Here is a 20756-nt window from a genome sequence, read left to right as displayed (position 1 = left end):
CACAGAACAAGAGAATTTAGAGAACCAGAGAATTTGGATTCTGGCTCTGCTACTGGCTTTGTAGATAACTTTGTGAATGCCTTCTAATCTTATGTAACTAAATCCAGTCCTTCATGAATGAGAGGGCACAAAGATCAGGAATGTGAAATTTAAAAATAAATGAATGGTAGAATTTCTTGTTAAGAGGGAGGATGGGAATTGCTTAAGTACGTAAAATGGAAATGAATATTTAGAATTAGAAATTCTATCCTAAAATTAATAGATGATGTCCTAGTGAATAAGTAATACCATAAATAATCAATGGCACCAAAGTTTCAGCCTCATCCTACTTTGGATTAGTAAAATTAGATAAAAATTTTAAGTTATTAAATCAAAAAGCTAGATTTCATGAAGCACAGCTCTAGCTATGATTAATGTGCACAAATCAAGATATTATATCAGATAGTATATCAAGTTTTGAAAGGCTTGAGTGTAGACCCAGAGACCAACTCTAGTATCCAACATACAAGAAGGGGTTTAATAATAGTGCTGCTCATCACCAGAAAGCAACAAGTGAATTTATTTTTGGCTTCAGTTACTTTTAATTTAATTGCACATTTTAAAATTCAATGATGGCCAAAAAAAAGGCGGGGAGCTTCTATCCACAAAGTCTAGGAAAGACTTACAGAACAAATATTTGTATTCTAGTACCTACACTAATCTGAATAATTTGTGGAAAAGTCCAATGGAGTGAGGGATGACTACTCTGGTCATAAGCTATTTTGGAGAAGAGACTAAATACTTAACATTTGCAAATACACACAGCCTGAAAATACGATCATGATGTTAGGGGGCTTAAAAATATGTTGGTTTATTATTGGGGGCATAATGGATAGAGTGCTAGGCCTGGAATCAGAAACTCATCTTCCTTGAGTACCAATCTAGCCTCAGATACTTACTAGCTTAGCTGTGTGACCTTGGGCAAGTCACTTAATAACCCTGTTTGCCTCAGTTTCCTCATCTGTAAAATGAGCTGGAGAAGGAAATGGCAAAGCGTTCCAGTATCTCTGCCAAGAAAACCCCAAACAGAGTCATGAAGAGTCAGATACATCCGATGTTCAAGGGATATAAATATCCCTTGGAATAAAATAAAGAAAAAAATTTTAAAGATACATCTGAAACTACTGAACAATAACAAAATGCCAAGAATTGCAGAGTTTAAAAATATAAACAGATCCCCAAATGGTTTAATACATATTAATGGATGGCATGGGAAAGGACTCTGTATTAGTTCACATCCTACCTTTAACTTACTAAGGAAAATACCATAAGAATATGTGATGGACCTATGATTTATTTGGTATACTGGACATCCAAGTGAGGAAAATCCCTGTTAACCATTGAGACTGGGATCTTCTCTGCACCTTATAGTCTTAAGAGAGTTACCTCAAGCGCTGAGAGGTCAAATGATTTGCTCAGGGTCACGGAGCCAATAGGAGCCAGAGGCATGACTAGAATTCAGGTTCTCCTGGCTCCAATGAGAGAAAATACATTCCAGAATTAAGCAAAGCTATGTCCCCTGAGGTACATCCCCCTAACCTCTAAGACCTCAAAGGGGAAAATGAGATCTTCCAACCTTTAAATTCTTCCCTTTTAAGAATAAAGAGAATGAAAATAAGAAATAACTGTTAAAAATAAGCTCATACTAAATTCTTAAGTTGCCATTTACTCACTCTCCAAACTTAATAAATCACTGTCAGTCTGTTACAATGCTAGACTTAAATCTAAGTACAGTGAAAAGAAAGGCATGGCATACCTGGCCCCCATTGCTGACAGAAAATATTCTGGTTGTGCCCCCACACTGCTTCACATACCACAGGAACCAGAGGGCAGAGACCTCATGAGCTTCAGAGGTAACGTTGATATTCACAAAAAGCAAAGCAAAGTTCCTGGCAGTTCTGCCAATGAAATAACAAAGACCAAACATGTGTTCACATACATATAATATGCTATGATCCTTTCTATATCATTAACCATCAATTATTTTATCTTGATCACCATATTATTTTCTCCTAATGTCTCTGAGTGGACCAAAGTCTGCTCCACTTTCAGGAAGTCACTGGCTTTGTCTCATGTATTTTAGTCCCACTGTAATGTAAACATTCAACATTATAGCTAACAGTTTACAAATCATGGTTCGCAAGAAGAAAAATGCCTATTCTAGATATATTTGCAATCAAAATTTTCCCTCAAGTCCTTAAACCTACAAAAAAAAGTTTATTAAGGTTCCTTTTTGCTTACAAAGCCAAAAGTTTAGGTATCCCATTGCTGTATGTTGTTTCTAGACAAAAGCAAGTTCATGTTTCATGCAATGGAAGAAGAGGATATTTAAAATAAAACTTCATATTTCATACATTCCTTTATCATGGTTTTGTGATATGAATACAATACTTGTTTTGACCTCTTCATTATCCTAGAGAGAAAGGAAAACTTCTAAGCAAGTTAATCTTGTGTATATACATATATATAATACACATATAGAGACACAAATATAATTGAGTATATAACTCTTTGGAGGCTGCCAGAAGTGAATTTTTCCCAGATGGAAGGTGAAGTTGAAAGGTAATGGAAAGACAGAAGCTACTACTCAGGATGGTAAAACTTGGGGAACTCTAGAGTTCTTCAGAGTAAAGGTTCCTAGGATACAGATCTGGGCCAGTATTAGAAGCCAGACAATTGTAAGTGTAACTGCAACCCCAATTTGAATATAATTACGAGTAGTTTAAGCACTTGTGGCTTATTAACTTGTTTTAAGAGTGACTTGCCTACACAAAATTTTGCGGTTTCCCTGATGGTTACCATTACTTGGACCTTTTAAAGTTTATTTCTTCTTTACTTCCTCCCCCCTTCCCTACCTCATCATTGCAGAGTAAACTGGCATCAATTACTCATGAGAGTTTTCTGTACTGTCTAAATCTTGTTTATTTGATGTCAGTACTTTCATAATGGGCTTTATCTCCAAAAAAGATAAGGTGATTTTCACTGCATTCTGATCAAGTGTTTCCTATAAAGGAATGTACTGCATATTTGGGAAAGGACAAAAGAGAACTCATGGACCATTAACCTTAGAAAACCTCAAGCACATTCTGAAGTGTCTTCTCTCTGGACACATAAAGAGGGCCTTTAAAAGTAGAACCTTCTTCAGAGAGCAACAACAACTTCTATTTCTATAGTGACTTAAAGTTTACAATGAGCCTCCTTTATAACAACCCTGTGAGCTAAGTAGAAATTATTTCCAAGCAGTAAGCAACAACTATCTGAACACCTTGCAAAATAAGCTAGTAAAAATGATAATTAAAGCCAAATGATCTCCATTTGGCAATATTGCCTTAACCATTAGTTTGTTTTACTACATAAAGGTGGAAGTCATAAAACTGCATTTCTTTGAAAATATCCTACAACTCATGTGTTGCTAATTTAACCCGATCTTTCCCTATGTCAATCTAATTTAGTCAATTTTACTATAAATTTGGCATATACTAATATAATTCCCTATGGGAAAGTCAGGATGTTATCTAAGAAATGGATTTTTGTCCAGTATTCTTCAGGTTCAAAGGAGAGTTGCAAGTGCAGAATAGGATCATGTGTACTTTATGATTTTTTTTAAATAAAGGATGAGAGATTTCATAAAAGCTGAATATCTAAAGGGTAATGATAATAATACATATTAATAATCTTTTCTAATTTTAGCATCAAAGTCTTTGCCTGAAGCATAAGTATTTACTTTAATAAGTAGCACTTTAAAAGCAATTAGTATTAAACTTTTTATTTTAATTGTGGATTTAATGCACTATTTTTCAGAGATGGGCAACTTCTACTGTAGCCAGAGGTAATGGCACACATGACTCCAGGGAGGCCTTGGGACACTGGATTTAGTGATCTAACTGATTCTTCTTTACTTTTGGCACCTGGCTTTTTGTCCTCTTGCCAATGAAATCTGAATGCCAGGATACATTTAGTTTACCCTTAGAATGAGGTGATAGGATAATAAAGAGATTCACTGTTCTGCACAGACCATTACTAATGGATTTAAAGAGCCTGAGGATAATTTACATAAAGAAAAATTACAAGGATGTTTCTATGAGGTCACAACTGTATCCCACATTGGACTCATAAAAATAATAGTTGACATCTACTATAGCATTTTAAGCTTTGTAAAACACTTGACCTAGAGGATCTCATTTGATTCTCACAACAACCCTATGAGATCAGTTATTATTATGCTCGTTTTACAGATGAGAAAAATCAAAGGTGAGAAAAGTTAAGTGACTAGACTTGGGCTTCAGTTATTAAGTTTTTTTGGATGGATTTAAATCCAGATTTTAATTACTAATGAAATGCCTTCCCTGAAAAAGAACTGCTTTGAACACATACTCAAAGATATAATAAAACAACTCAGAACCTAAAAAATATGGTATATATTTCTTAGCCACTCCCATTCTGTTTGTGCCACTATTCTGTACTTGCCACTAAGAAAGGAACCACCTTTCTTATATTATTAGACAATTCTGCCTTTTTAAAAAAGAGATTGCACTATATTCATCTTTAGGGGTTATTAACCTCAAATTCAGAAACTCAGAAAAAATTTTAAGCTGCTATAACTATATTTTAACATAGTTATTTTCCTTTCTAATCCAAAGTATTTAATTTTATACATTTAAAAATATTTTTTTCTGAGAAGGGGCTCATGACTCTGCCCAGACTTCCAAAGGAACCCATGGCTGAGAAAAGGATAAATATTCCTAATCTAAGTGCAAGAACAGTTCCCTTAAGATTGCTTAATAATCAGGAAAATAAGTGTTTTTTTTAACTTTCTTCTTCTAAATTACTAAGGAAATCACCAGAGAGACAGTGTATAAAAGGAGGTGAGGAATATAAAAGAAATTCCAAAACTAAATGAGCTCAAGTCTACTTTGTCCAACAAATTTTTTCAATGAGTTCCTTCATGGTCATCCTGTCCCATTCTTCAGCATGAGGTGCCTGCCATGGAGCCTCAAAAGGAATCTGAAAAAAAAAGAACATAATCCTCATTTGGGAACTATGTCCATGCTCCTCTGTAAAGTTAAATCCTGAATGGGGAGCATTTATTATTATTTTTAATTTTTAGAAAATTTTTCCATGGTTCCATGATTCATGTTCTTACTCTCCCCTCCACTTCTCATCCCCTGGAGCCGACGCACATTTCCACTGGTTTTTACATATGTCCTTGATCAAGACCTATTTCCATATTATTAATAATTACACTAGGGTGGTCATTTAGAGTCTACATCCCAATTCATATCTGCATCAACCCATGTAGTCAAGCAGTTGTTTCTTCTTCTGTGTTTCTACAGCCATAGTTCCTCCTCTGAATGTGGATAGCATTCTTTTTCATAGGTCTCTCAGAATTGTCCTAGATCACTGCATTACTGCCAGTACAGAAGTACATTCGATTTTACCACAGTGTATCAGTCTCTGTATATAATGCTCTCCTGGTTCTGCTCCTTTCACTCTATATCAATTCCTGGAGGTCATTCCAGTTCACATGGAATTCCTCCAGTTTATTATTCCTTTGAGAGCAATAGTATTCCATCATCAGCATATACCATGATTTGTTCAGCCATTCCCCAATTGAAGGGCATACCTTCGTTTTCCAGTTTTTTGCCACCACAAAGAGTGCGGATAAAAATATTTTTGTGCATGTCTTTTTCCTTATTATCTCTTTGAGGTATAAACCCAGCAGTGCTATGGCTGGATCAAAAGGGAGATAGTCTTTTAAAGCCCTTTGGCATAGTTTCAAATTGCCATCCAGAATGGTTGGATCAGTTCACAACTCCACCAGCAATGCATTAATGTCCCAGTTTTGCCACATCCTCTCCAACATTCACCACTTTCTTTGGCTGTCCTGCTAGGTGTGAGGTGATGACTCAGAGTTGTTTTGATTTGCATTTCTCTAATTATTAGAGATTTAGAACACTATCTCATGTGCTTATTGATAGTTTCTATTCTTTATCTGAAAATTGCCTATTTATGTCCCTTACCCATTTATCAATTGGGGAATAGCTTGATTTTTTGTACAATTGATTTAGCTCCTTATATATTTGAGTAATTAGACCTCTGTCAGAGTTTTTTGTTATAAAGATTTTTTCCCAATTTGTTGATTCCCTTCTAATTTTGTTTGCATTGGTTTTGTTTGTACAAAACCTTTTTAATTTAATCAAAATTATTTATTTACATTTTGTAATTTTTTCTAACTCTTGCTTGGTTTTAAAATCTTTCCTTTCCCAGAGATCTGACAAGTATACTATTCTGTGTTTGTCTAATTTTCTTACAGTTTCCTTCTTTATATTCAAGTCATTCACCCACTCTGAATTTATCTTGGAGTAGGGTGAGAGATGTTGATCTAAACCTAATCTCTTCCATATTGTTTTCCAATTTTTCCCAACAGTTTTTGTCAAATAGTGGATTTTTGTCCCAAAAGTTGGGCTCTTTGAGTTTATCATTCACTGTCTTGCTGACGTCACTTACCCCAAATCTATTCCACTGATCCTCTCTTCTGTCTCTTAGCCAGTACCATATTTTTTTGATGACCGCTGCTTTATAGTATAGCTTAATATCTGGTACTGCTAGGCCACCTTCATGTTTTTTTTTCATTATTTCCCTTGATATTCTTGATCTTTTGTTCTTCCAAATGAACTTTGCTTTAGTTTTTTCTAATTCAGTAAAAAAGTTTTTTGGTAGTTTGATAGGTATGGCACTAAATAGGTAAATTAATTTGGGTAGAATGGTCATTTTTATTATGTTAGCTCATCCTACACATGAGCAATCAATGTTTTTCCAATTACTTAGATCTAGTTTTAATTGTATGGAAAGTTTTTTTGTAGTTGTGTTCGTATAATTCCTGTGTTTGTTTTGGTAGACAGATTCCTAAGTAGGGTGATTTTAGAGAACATTTCTTAATCACCAAGTTACACATTAGATTCTACTACAGGTTAAGTTAACATGCTGAATGTTAACTAACAGAGGAAGGTAAATTTCAATTCTCACATTATTTGTGATGACTTTGTCAGAGGAAAAGTAACTGTATACTTCTTTGCCAGTTCATAGATAAGGAATCAAGGATCTATCTAGTTCAGCTCTCTTTCATTATATAGATAAGGAAATTAAGGTCCAGGAAGGTTAATATGCCTTGCCAAAAGTCAAAGAGTAAGATTCCTCATATTCAAAGGTGGTAGTATTTGAACCCAGATCTTTTAAATCCAAAGAAAGATGCTGGTCTTTCTGCTATATGCTGGAGCCAAAGATCTTGATATAGAAAGTGATTTCTCAAAATGTACAGAGTAAGTAATAATAAAGATTAATTCTTCCAAAAGCTATTTAATACAGCTGGGTGAAGGTTTACTATAATGATGACATAAAATATAGTTACTCAATAAGTTTCCAATGCAAACTTCATACCCATCATACCTCCTTCCCCATGTTATCTAATGTCCTCCACAGATTGTTGTAATCCAGATATGCTATGGGATTCCACACTGGAGGAAAAGGACCCCGGAAAGCTACAGATTTTCCCTGTAACATAAAAATTAGAGAAATCAATTAGATTTTACAATGTTATTAATTCGAGACCAAGTAATTATAACAACAAAAACAACAGGGAACAAACAAAACTATTTTCAAATAACTGTAATCATCAGCAGCCAATAGGTAAATTATTAATTAGCAATATAAGTCACCACATGTATAAAGTCTGCAAATTTCAATAAGAGAAATAAAATTTCACAAGATTGATAACAGATATTATGTTAGCTATTAATATGATTTCCAAAAAGGACATTTTAATACATTCTCTCAGCTACCCCCTAAGTAAGATATTTATTAGTAACTGGTGAACTAGTTATTATCCTGATACAAAACTTGACATTTTCACCCAGATCTAATTCAAGTCAAAGTGGAATGATGTATGGAGAAGGTAACCTCCAGATCATAAATGACATAAAATACAATAATATCTAATATTGTGATTTTTAGCTTCATTCCATAGCCAGACTAGGAACAGGAAGGTATCAATATATTAAAAAGGCAGAAAAATAAATGGACAATTATTTATAAAGCAGTTACTATGTACCGATCACTATAGTCCATGATATGTTAGATAAAGAGAGGGGAGGATACCTATTAAAGCTGTTTTTTTAACCTTTTTCTTTTCTTATAAAATGGTTTTTCACTACAATAACATTTTCTTCAACATACTTCTCACTAACCAATGTTTTCTTCCTAGGCCTTATACTGTGCTGCAGGGCATATAAAGCAGTAAGTACCTGATTTTGAGAAGTTTATAATTTAGTTAGGAAAATAAAATATACACATAAAAGGTTAAAAAACACTACAAAATATATAAATTTATATTATATAAGTGGTATAGATAGTGCTTTTTCTTCCATGATGGAAAGATAAATGATTTTTACTTTTTGTTCAGTCATTTTTAGCTGTATCTGACTCTTCATGATCCCATTTCAGATATTCTTTTTTTTAAACCCTTACCTTCCATCTTAGAATTAACACTGTATATAGGTTCTAAGGCAGAAGAGCAGTAAGGGTTAGGCAATGGGAGTTAAGTGACTTGCCCAGGGTCACACAGCTAGGAAGTGTCTGAGTTCATATTTGAACCCAGGACCTCCCATCTCTGGATCTGACTTCTTAATCCATTGAGCCACCACTCAGCTACCCCCAATTTCAGATACTCTTGAAAAAGATACTAGAATGGTTTTGATGTTTCCTTCTCCAATCATTTTATAGATAAGGAAACTGAGGCAAACAAGATTCAGTAAGTTGCTCAAGGTCACACAGCTAGCAAGCAAGTATCTGAGGCCAGAGGAAGAGGAGTCTTCCTGATCACAGGCCAGGACTCTATTCATCATGCCATTATTTTTACTTATAGCATTTTAAGCTTTTCTTAATATGCAATTAGCAATGCAGATTTCTCTTTCTTTCTCTCCTTGGCCAGGCTTTGATACTAAAAACTCTTTCTACTGTCTATATGATGAAAGCAATGGATTTTAAAATACCATGTATAATGATAAACTATATCAAATACTTGAACCTATTAAGATATATATAGTGTATTCTCAAAAGAGTTACCCTGTATAAGACCAACATTAAAACAACAATTACTTTAAAAACAATATGGACAGAAATATGGAGGAAAAGGCAAATAAGAAGAGAAATATTTAATATCATGGCCAGGTTGAGCTAATATAGAAAGGATGACAGTATTACTCAATTTATATAACATGATGTGTATATAGATGTATATCTATATACCTGTATATATATTACCCAAAGATGTAAGCAGTACATTAATTTTTTGCTATAGCTTTGTTAAAATAGTTACATTTAAAAAGAAACTTTAGATAATAACATTCATGATTACAGGTATATGTGAACTTTTTTCACTGATAGTTGGTACTGTTTTAGATGAAAAACATTTAAAACCTTTTTATAAACAACTAGATGAGTCAATTCTATTGTGAGAGAATGAAATTATTAAATAAACAAACATTAGGATATTCTTAGTAAATATTTAACAAACAACTCCTATGCGTAAAAAATGGAGTCTTAAAAACAATAGAAAATGAATTTGTACTATGTAAAATGATAACTACAAAATATTCTATATACTTTGAAAGAATGATGGAGAATCTTTATATAAAACACATAGGCAAGAAAAAAGAGGCACTTAAGAATCTATATTTGGGGAAAGAATTTCAATAGCAACTCTCTGAACAGCTAGTTCTTGTTATAATTCCTATCTTAACCGGACTTGATGAATTCCCATTTTCTCACTAAAATACTTGTTTGTAGCTACCATTGGAAAAAAAATTAACTCAATGAAAAACAAACATATTTTGCAGAACCATTTTACAGTTTCATTATATTTATTCAATTTCATATTATATATACCAGCACTGGAGAAATATTTGCATGTGGGCCAAGCCAATGTTGGGGGAGCTGTTCCATTCCCCCCCCCTTCCCGGTGTTGGAGGACATTTTTTGCATGGTCCACTCCTCTGTCCAGAAGTTCAAAGCAAGCATTTCCTTCCTCCACTCTCTGAAATAATGTTGGGGGGCTCACTTTGCCAAGGCTGATAAACACACATATGAGTACATTTAGAATGTATTAGATATAATTATATAAAATTAAAACTTCCTAGCCACACTGAATAATGGTACTTTTCATACTGCCCTGAGTACCAAAGTATTTGCATTCTGGAAAATAAGATGAAGGGTGGTCAAGATGTAGGTGATTAAGTATGTAGAGATCAAAATCCATTTTAAAAGTGGAAACAGATAAAAAGAGTGCAAGTACTTTAAGAGCAGTGATGGGCAAACTACAGCCTGCAGGCCAGATGGGGGTGGGCCCTGAAATGTTCCATCCAGCATCTCAACATTATTCCTAATCTGATGAATGCAATGAGTAGGATTATAATACAATGAAACTTTGAAAGAGTTGCTTTAGAAACAGACCGACCAATGAGCATTTCCTTTCCTTTGGCCCCCTCTTTACAAAGTTTGCCCATCACTGCTTTAGAGAATATAGATCAATAAACCACTTCAGATCAGTTTAGCATACACTTGTAGCCATAGAGAACAAGGGGAAAAGATCCAACGGGAATAAGAGTGCTGGGAGTTACAGAACAGAGCATAGGCCAGGAAAGTACTAAACACACCTCCTCCTTACATCATACCACTGTGGAAGAACTGAAAGCAGATAGATCCCCAGTGCTGACTCTGAAGGCAGCTGCACAGAGAACCTGAAGCTTGGAACAGTGCTTGCTTCACCATAATTATAGAACCCAACTTTAATAGTTTTTTAAACTGAAAGAAAAGAAAAAGGCAGGGAAATGAGCAAACAATAAAAAAAAAAAATAAAAAGTGATTTTGGTGACAGGGAAGACTCAAACTCAGAAGACAACAAAGTCAATACTGCTGCATCCAAAGCCTCCAGGAAAATATTAATTGCTCTCAAGCCTCAAAAAGAATGAACGGAGAAGCTCAAAGGGGATTTTAAAAATCAGATGAGAAGAGTCAAAGAAAAATTGGGAAAAGAAATCAGAGTGATTCAGACAAATCATGAAAAAAAGAGTCAACAAAACTACTGAAGAAATTAATCCCTTAAACAATAGAATGGGCCAATTAATATAAAAGGCACAAAAAATCTAAAGAAGAGAACTTCTTAAAAGGCAGAATTGGCTAAATGGAAAAATATATACAATAATGCACTGAACAGAAAAACTTCTTGACAGACTCAGAATGGGCCCTTTGGAAGAAGAAGTACAAAAATTAAATAAGGAAAAGAACTCTTTACGAAGTAGAAATGGCCAAATGGAAAAGGAACAAAAGTTAACTGAAGAAAATCATGCCTTAAAAATTAGAACTGGGCAAGTGGGTGGGCTAATGACTCCATGAGTCATCAAAAAACAATCAAAGTCAAAAGAATGAAAAAATAGAAGAAAATGTAAAATATCTCATGGGACAAACAAGTGACCTGGAAAATAAATCCAAAACAGATCATTTAAGAATTATTGGACTACTTGCAGGCTAAGATGGCTGCAGTGTAGAGGCAAGGGACTTCCTCTTTTCACCACCTACTGATATAAAATGCCTCAAAAAGACAAAAACCAAATTCAGACAAGTGAAGGGGCTCTTCTGAAGGGCTCCGCCTTGAAGGTAGGCAGGGTTTGGGCATTTCCACACTCTAAGGGGGTAAAATCACTCCTACCAAAGTACAAGCTGATCATCCCTACTCCACCTATGGCAGCAGAGTCAAAGCAAGTGCAGGGCATTCACTAGGTTCTCAGGGGGCTGGCTGAGGACACCGCGGACTTACCCAGGAGAGCATCGAGATATGGGACCCCAGGAGGCTGAGGAATGTGGAGATTGGGTGGAGATAGGGTAGAGAAAAGCTGCCCACATCAGACTTGGAGGAGACTAGAAAGTGGCCTCAGGTCAAAAACCTCTCTGTAGCTCCAAAGACTTGCCTACCCTCCTTCACTCAAGACTTCTGACTGGAGAGGGAAGAAAGAACTAGCACAGAAATGGCCACCAAAACCCAGGAACTACAATCTGCAACTACCAAAAACAAAACAAAACAAGAAAAAAAGTTGACTTGGAAATTTTTTTATGGAGAAAAACCTCAGACTATAGAGAAGACAGCAGAGGACAACAAAGAAGCAAACACATCCAAACCTTCAAAAGAATAATATAATATAAAATATTTAGGAATCTATTTGCCAAGACAAACACAGGAGTTATATGAATACAACAACAAAACATTTTCCACAAAATTATAATTAGATTTAAACAACTAGAAAAACATTAATTGCTCATGGGTAAAAAAATGATCATTCTATCCAAATTAATTTACTTATTCAGTGCCATGCCCTATCAAACTACCAATCTTTACTGAATTAGAAAAAATCATAACAAAGTTCATTTGGAAAAACAAAAGATCAAGAATATCAAGGGAAATAATGAAAAAAATGTGGAGGATGGGGGTCTAGCAGTACCAGATCTTAAACTGTACTATAAAGCTGTGGTAATCAAAACAATTTGGTACTGACTAAGAGACAGAAGGGAGGATCAGTGGAATAGACTTGGGGTAAATGACCTCAGCAAGATAGTACACAATAAACCTAAAGAGCCCAGTTTTCAGGGGAAAAATTCACTATTTGACAAAAACTGCTGGGAAAAATTGGAAAACAGTATGGGAGAGATTAGGTTTAGAGCAACACCTCACACACTACACCAAGATAAATTTAGAATGGGTGAATGACTTAAATATAAAGAAGGAAACTATAAGTAAATTAGGTGAACATAGAATAGTTTACCTGTCAGATCTATGGGAAAGATTATTTTTTGCTTTCTAGTATTTTTTTTCTTTTGAATATTTTCCCATAGTTACATGTTTCATGCTCTTTCCCTCTCCCCAAACCACCCCCTGTAGCTGATGCACAATTCCACTGGGTTTTACATGTATTATTGAATAAGACCTAATTCCATATTATTGATAGTTGGACTAGAGTTATTGCTTAGCATCTACATCCCAAACAATATCCCCATCAGCCCATGTGTTCAAGCAGCTGTTTTTCTTCTGTGTTTCTCCTCCCACAGTTCTTCCTCTGAATGTGGCTAGTTTTCTTTCTCATAAGTCCCTCAGCCTTGCTCTGGATGCTTGCATTGCTGCTAGTAGAGAAGTCTGTTATGTTTGATTTTACCATAGTATATCAGTCTCGGTGTACAATGTTCTCCTGGATCTGCTCCTTTCACCCTGCATCAATTCCTGGAGGTTATTCTAGTTCACATGGAATTGCTCCAGTTCATTATTCTTTTGAGCACAAATAGTATTCCATTACCAAAAGATAACACAATTTGTTCAGCCATTCCCCAATCAAAGGACATTCCCTCATTTTCCAATTATTTGCCACCACAAAGAGCGCAGCTATAAATATTTTTGTACAAGTCTTTTTCCTTATCTCTTTGGGGTATAAACCCAGCAGTGCTATGGCTGGATCAAAAGGCTCTCTGTATTTTAAAGCCTTTTGGGCATAGTTCCAAATTGCCATCCAGAATGGTTGGATCAAATTTACAACTCCACCAGCAATGCATTAATGTCCCAGTTTTGCCACAACATTCACCACTTTCCTTTGCTGTCTGGTTAGCTAATCTGCTAGGTGTAAGATGATACCTCAGAGTTGTTTTGCCTTGCATTTCTCCAATGTTAAGATATTTAGAACACTTTTTCATGTGTTTTTTGATAGTTTTGATTTCTTTATCTGAAAATTGCCTATTCATGTCCCTTGCCCATTTATCAATTGGGGAATGGCTTGATTTTTAGTACAACTGATTAAGCTCCTTATATATTTGTGTAATTAGATCTTTGTCAGAGGTTTCTGTTATAAAGATTTTTTTTCCCAATTTGTTGCTTCCCTTCTCATTTTGGTAGCATTGGTTTTGTTTGTACAAAAACTTTTTAGTTTAATGTAATCAAAATTATTTATTTCACATTTTGTAAAGGAAGGAAAGATTTTAAGACCAAACAAGAGATAGAGTATATTACAAAATGTAAAATGAATAATTTTACTAGGACTTCAACCAAGAATTGCTTTATCCAGAAAACCTGAGCATAATCCTTCAGGGGGGAAAATGGGTATTAAAGAGAAGTCTTTCAAACATTCCTGATGAAAAGAGCAGAGCTCAAAATGGAAAATTTGACTTTCAAATACAAGACTCAAGAGAATCATAAAAAGGTAAACAGGAAAGAATATCAAAAGACATTCAATAAGATTAAATTGTGTACATTCCTCCTATATTAGGATATGATTTTTGTATACCAACGAATTATGTCATTATTAGAGCAGTTAGAAGGAGCATATATAGACAGAGGGCAAGGATGTGACTTGAATATAATAGAATATAAAAAATTAAATTGAATTAAGGCATGAGAAAGAGGAATGTATTGGGAGGTGGGGGGAGGGAAAAGTAGAATGGGATAAATTATTACACACAGAAGAGGCATGGAAGAGCATTCACAGTGGAGAGGAAAGTGGTAGAGATGGGAAGGACAGCATGTTAACCTTATTCTCATCAAACCTAGCTCAATGACAGAATATACACAATCAAATGGATGTTAAAAGCTATCTTATCCTACAGGAAAGTAGGAGGGAAGGGGATAAGAGAAGGAGGATGGGGCTGATAGAAAAGTAGGCACACTGGAGGAGATGGAAGTAAAAAAATTAAACAAGAGTGATTGGAATATAACTGGAATATAAAGTAATACACAGTAAAATCAAAATGGTGTAAAAATTTTACAAGTCTCTTTAATAAAGGCCCCATTTCTCAAAAACACAGAGAAATGAGATAAGTATATAAGAATAGAAGCCAACTGGTAAATAAACTTTTTCTTTCTTTTTTTTTTTAAACACTTAACTTCTGTGTATTGGCTCCTAGGTGGAAGAGTGGTAAGGGTGGGCAATGGGGGTCAAGTGATTTGCCCAAGGTCACACAGTTGGGAAGTGTCTGAGGCCGGATTTGAGCCTAGGACCTCCTGTCTCTAGGCCTGGCTCTCAATCCACTGAGCTACCCAGCTGCCCCCCCAAATGGTAAATAATTAAAGAATATGAACAGGCAGTTCTCAGAAAAAGTAATTAAAGTTCTCTACAGACAAGTAAAAATGTTTTAAGTTATTATTATTTAGAGAAATGCAAATTAAAATACCCCATACCTATCAGATTGGCTATTAGGACAGAAAAGGAAAATGCAAACTTTGGAGGGGATATAGGAAAGCTGGACACAAATGCATTGTTGGGGAATTGCAAACTGATTCAATCTTATTCAGGAGAACAATTTAGACCTATGCCCAAATGGTACATACCCTTTGACCCAGCAATTCCATTACTAGGTTTGTATCCCAAAGAGATAAAAAAAAAAAAAAAAAGATAAGGACCTATATGTACAAAAATATTTAAAGCAGCTCTTTTTAGGGGTGGCAAAGATTTGGAAAGTGAGGGGATACCCATCAATTGGGAAATGGTAAGTTATGGTATATGATTGTAATGGAATACTACTGTGCTATAAGGAATAAGTAAGAAAAGCTCAGAAAGATTTACATGACCTGAAGTAGAGTGAAATAAGCAGAACCAGGTGAACACTGTACACAGTAAAAGGGCTACTTTACAATGAACACCTGTGAATAACAGCTATTCTCACCAATATAATGATCCAAAACTATCCCAAAGGACTCATGATAAAAAAATGCTACTTCCAGAGGGAAAAAACTGAACCCAAAACCAGACCAAAGCAAACATTTTTCACTTCCTTAATTTTTTTTTCTATTTGAGTTTCCTTCCACAAAAGAATTAATATGGGAAAACGCTTTGCATGATTGCATATGTAAGAGTCTGCTTACTATCTCAGAGAGATAGAGGATTGGAGGGAGGGAGAAAGAATTCAAGACTCAATATTCTTTGAAAAATGTTGAAAACTGTTTTTAAATGTAATTGGGGGGAATAAAATAAAGTTTAATACCTTAAAATAAAATAAACCACTTCAAAGACAATGGCAGAAGAAACTATTTTTATGTTAAAAATGTTCTATCAAATGAGTAAAAATTATCATATTAAACAATTGCAAATGTAAGCAGGTGTTCCTGGTAGCCCCTGACTCTTCTGTAAGTTCTGACTGAAACAGTTGAATGACAAAATGGGGGAGCTAATAATAACATTTATATAATGTGTTTGATTATATAATATATAGATATATAAACATAAAGTTTGAAAGGGGTTTTATCTCATTTGAGCCTCACAATATCCATTTAAGGTAAGTGCTATTATTATTATTTCCATTTTACAGATGAGGAAATTTAAAAGAAAGGTTAATTAATTTGCCAGAGGTCATATGGTTATTAGGTTATCAGAGGCATAATTCAAACTTAGTTCTTCATCCCAAGTCTAGCACTCTATCCATTATGTCAAACTGCCTTACTAGAAAAGGTAGGAGAACATGCAAATATGCATACATTTCCACATATTGTTAATATTCTTTTTTCTTTAACTTCAGGGACCTGCTGCCAAGAAATTCCTTAGTCCGTAATTCTTGACTGACAGTTTTTTAATTGGTCTCTCCTCATTCCAATCTATTATCCTCTCAGTTGCCAACTAAGGTACAGGTCTGATCAAGTCACCCTTCAATTCCACTGTCTCCCAAGTCCTTTGTTTGGCATTTAAAGCACTGGTCCCTTGCTACCTTTGTGTATTCTGATAATTCCTTCCACACACTCTTATATGTTCCAGACAAAATGGTCTACCTGCTGTTCTTTAGAGAAGACTCTCCATCTCTTTACTCTGAGCTTTTTTCATACTCCCTTCACCTTCATTTCTCAGCTTTACTGGCTTCCTTAAAATTCAATTCAAAGCCCACCTTCTGTAGCAGGCCTTTCGCCATCCCTGGTCCTGTATATCTCCCTTATCTCTACCTTCTAGCAGTTAATTAGGGTTTTCCCTAAGATTATCTTCTGTTTATTCTGTATTCATCTTGTATGAACATAGTGATTTACATGCTGTCTTTTACATTAGAATACGAGTTCCTTGAGGTAGAGAGTATTGTTGCCTTTCTTTGTACTCCAAGTACATAGCAAAGTGACTGGAACACAGTAAGTAGTTAATAAATGTGTACTGACCAGACATTCATTAGCTGTTGGGACAAGCTGAGTCTAAAACAGAAAGAAAGAGATTGAACAGCTCTCAAAGCTATTATCAGCAGATAGGATGAAAGGGAAAAAACTCCCTTTCAATAAGTTTTGGAAAAGTCCCTGACCACCAAAAAGGCATTACAGATATCATTCCTTCCCTTAATTCTTATGCCACATGGCGAAAGTAAGGGTAGCACGTTATTGGGCTAAGAAAGAATTTCATGCAATAAATAACTAAAAATTTGTCTTAACATTTCCTTTGTATCATGAAAATGTTTTGCATGACTTCAGATGTATAATGGGGAATGTATTTCTTGCTTTCTCAATTGGTGGGAAGAATTCAGAAATAAAAAAAAATTAATTAAAAAATTTCTTTGTACAATGAGCATGGCCATAGTGTGAATTGCCAGTGCAACAATATTAGTTGAGACATGACCTCAAAAATAAAATGGGGGTTTCAAGAACAGGGTTGACAGTTTCTATTTTAGTAATTTGACAACTGATAATATAAACCTAGGCTAGTAATGGTCACTTCCTCACCGGTTAACATGGGCTTTCTAAAAGCAAGATGATAAACAAGGGCTGATTAATGTTGGTCATACAACACACTCAAGTGTTATCTAGGTAAACTCATTTACATTACTGCAGAAAACCTCTCTGAGTAGTATTCTTGTTTCATCAAAACCAATGGGGAGAGGGTGCTACTAGCCTTAGTTCTCTTCTATTCACTCACCTGCTACAGCAGTATTACTCTACATCTTGTTTTGTGAGATGCTCCCCCCCCCCAAAAAAAAAAACAACTAGTGGTATCATAGGATCCCTTCCCCCCAAAAAACTAGTGATATCGTGGGAGGGAAGAAGACATTTACAGAGCAGTACTATTTGTGGTAGTGGACAGCATTTTAAAAGGAGAACCAACTTGGTAATAATACAGGAGAGTAGATACGAAAGCATAAAAGGACCTCAAAGGTCATTTAGTTCATTTTACAAATGAAATCCTGAGAAGTTAAGAATTTTCCCCAATGTCACAAAGGTAAGAAGTGGCTAAGCCAGAATTTGTATGTAAATCCTTGAATTCTAAACCAGTACTTACATGCCTTCTGGGTTAAAGGGAAATCTTAGGTTTCTAACAACTCAATGTTTTCAAAAGAAGGTAAAATAAATTACATGGAGGACAGAGGAAAAGTAGAAGTAGAAAAATACCGTTTGATAAAAGAAGCTCTAAATGATCATTGATTGCATTTCCTGAAATCAGTAGTGCTCCAAGATGTGAGAATATGGTATAATGATCAGGAGTTTTAAGACTTCTTGATCATCATGCATTTCTTATGCAGAAAAATCTAGGTGAATTAAGCATCAGTGAGTCAGACACTTGGGGAATGAGCACATGACTTCCTTAGACCCAGGTTTTTGAGATCCCAATGTCTGCAGCCAGTACTCCCATGTCAAAATGAAAACTGCCCAGTAAGCAGTAAGAACTGTTGTTATAAGCAGAACACAATGTCCCTGGAATTGTACCAAAGCTTCTTGGACCCTGTTTATAGTAAGTATTGTTTAAACTGATACATATTTGTGATAAAAAGGAACAATGTTCAAGAGATAATCATTTATTGAACCTATGACATTACTGTGATTACCCTTTCAAGATGAGCCAAGTGTTGGCACATCAGTAAACAACTGCAGACATTTACTGTTTGGCACTTTGGAAACTTTTAATATTGTTCACCTTTATTTTTAAAATATTCTTTAAATGATTCATTAAAAGTGCTGGATTTATAAGTCTGATATATTAGTAAAATATAGAGTTTTATCTATTGAATGTCTGAAGTTACATAATTAGTTTAAATTTTCTTTACTTTAAAAAACAACCAAAGTGGGAAATTCACAAGAGTTATGAAGTCAGAAGTCTTGAGTTTCAGTCTCAACTCTCCCAGTAACTAGCTTGGTGATCTTAGTCATTGTCCAAATGAACTGGGCATCATGTTCTTCAAATTCAAAGTCAGAGAATTATGGCATATTATCTCGAAGGTCACTTATAGTTGCAAACTGCTTTCATTTCTAGGCTCTCTGTGATAAGATCACCTATTGGGCTATGCCAATTTTCCTTATCACGCCTGTTGGCAAGATACTTTCAGGCACTTAGATGCTAAAGTGCAAATCAGAAATTAGCAGTGATTTATTACCTCATAATCTTAACTAACCTCTCCCTTTAATATCAGACTTTCCACCTGTAAATGTAGCATGAGGAATAATTTGTGATATAAAATGTCAGGAAACTTTGTAAATGATCTTCCTTATCCAAAGAAAACAGATCAGGAACTGTTTAGATCTTCAACTACACGAGGAAGGCTCTAGTTAGATATAATGAAATGATGGTTATAAAACAACACAATGGATTACTCAAAAGTGTTACAAAGCATCCTTCCCTTGAAGTTTTTAAAATTAGAAATATTTTTAGGGAAGTCCAATTTGGGGATGGATAATATAGCATCTTTAGGAAAATATATTACTTTCATGTTTAACTCTTTTCCAAATCACCTCCACTTCCAAATATATTCCTTCCCTTCTCCCCTAACCATCAATGTACCAACTCTTATAACAAATATTTAAAGAGAGAACAGTTCAGAGAAACCAGGTAACACTCAACCATGTTGAACAGTACCTATAATATTACACATCCAAAGTCTTCCTCTTTTGCAAAGAAAGGAAGGAGGTTTATGTCAAGCTTGGTCATTTTAATTGCAAAGTTCAGCTTTAGTTTTTATTCTTTTCATTTGCAATCTTTTTAGCCATCATGTATGTTATTCTCCTTGTTCTGCTTACTTTACTATGCCTAAGTAATGTCTCTCTCTGCTTCACTGAATTCTCCATATTTATATGTCATTCCATGTGCCACAATTTGTTTAGCCATTTCCCATTTCTAGTTCTTTACTACATATTTTTTGAAAGTGTGTGGGACATCTGCCTTTGATCTCCTTGGGTTTTATGTTTTGCACTGGAATATCTGGGTTCAAATGGTATGAAGAGGTTAGCTGTTTTTTCTTAGTCTAATTCCAGATTGGTCCACTATCAGCATCTCCATCAATAATGTACTGATGTGGGCAATTTAATTTCTTGATTTATTTTTTTAATTTGTTATTTTGTTCCAGACTTAATAAAACAAACATTTTCATATACTAAGAAACAGAAGATTGTACATAAATGAAATCACAAATCTCTTATATATTTAGCTTGCTTTTTTTCATAAGTACATAATAAATCCCACTTAAAACTTTCAAAGCTGTCCTGCTTCTCTTTTTCCTTCTGGACATCCAATTTTCTTCTTTTTTTAAAAAAAATTATTTATTAATAGAATTTATCCACAAGTGTCCTAGCTTTATTATTTTATATCTTAATTGTGTATGTGCCATCTATTAGATGGTAAACTGTGATCATGTCTTCTCTAAACTTAGTACATATAAGATATTATGTTATTTGCTAAGGATACAAA

General features: G+C 34.7%; 1 protein-coding gene across 1 annotated transcript in view; it reads right to left on the bottom strand.

The window, feature by feature from the left end:
• The window catches only part of MAOA (monoamine oxidase A), a 108740-nt gene that overhangs the window by 34231 nt on the left and 53753 nt on the right, over positions 1-20756 (bottom strand). Inside the window, exons 6-8 of the mRNA XM_044669223.1 lie at positions 7486-7590; positions 4952-5043; positions 1796-1937 (exon numbers count right to left, since the gene is read on the bottom strand). Coding sequence (XP_044525158.1) covers positions 1796-1937; positions 4952-5043; positions 7486-7590 — 339 coding nt within the window. The remainder of the gene's footprint in view (positions 1-1795; positions 1938-4951; positions 5044-7485; positions 7591-20756) is intronic.

The sequence above is a fragment of the Gracilinanus agilis genome, chromosome 3 (genome assembly GCF_016433145.1).
Source record: "Gracilinanus agilis isolate LMUSP501 chromosome 3, AgileGrace, whole genome shotgun sequence".
NCBI lineage: Eukaryota > Metazoa > Chordata > Mammalia > Didelphimorphia > Didelphidae > Gracilinanus > Gracilinanus agilis.
Note: the sequence above shows the minus strand (reverse complement) of the source record. Positions and strands in the feature narration are given on the sequence as shown.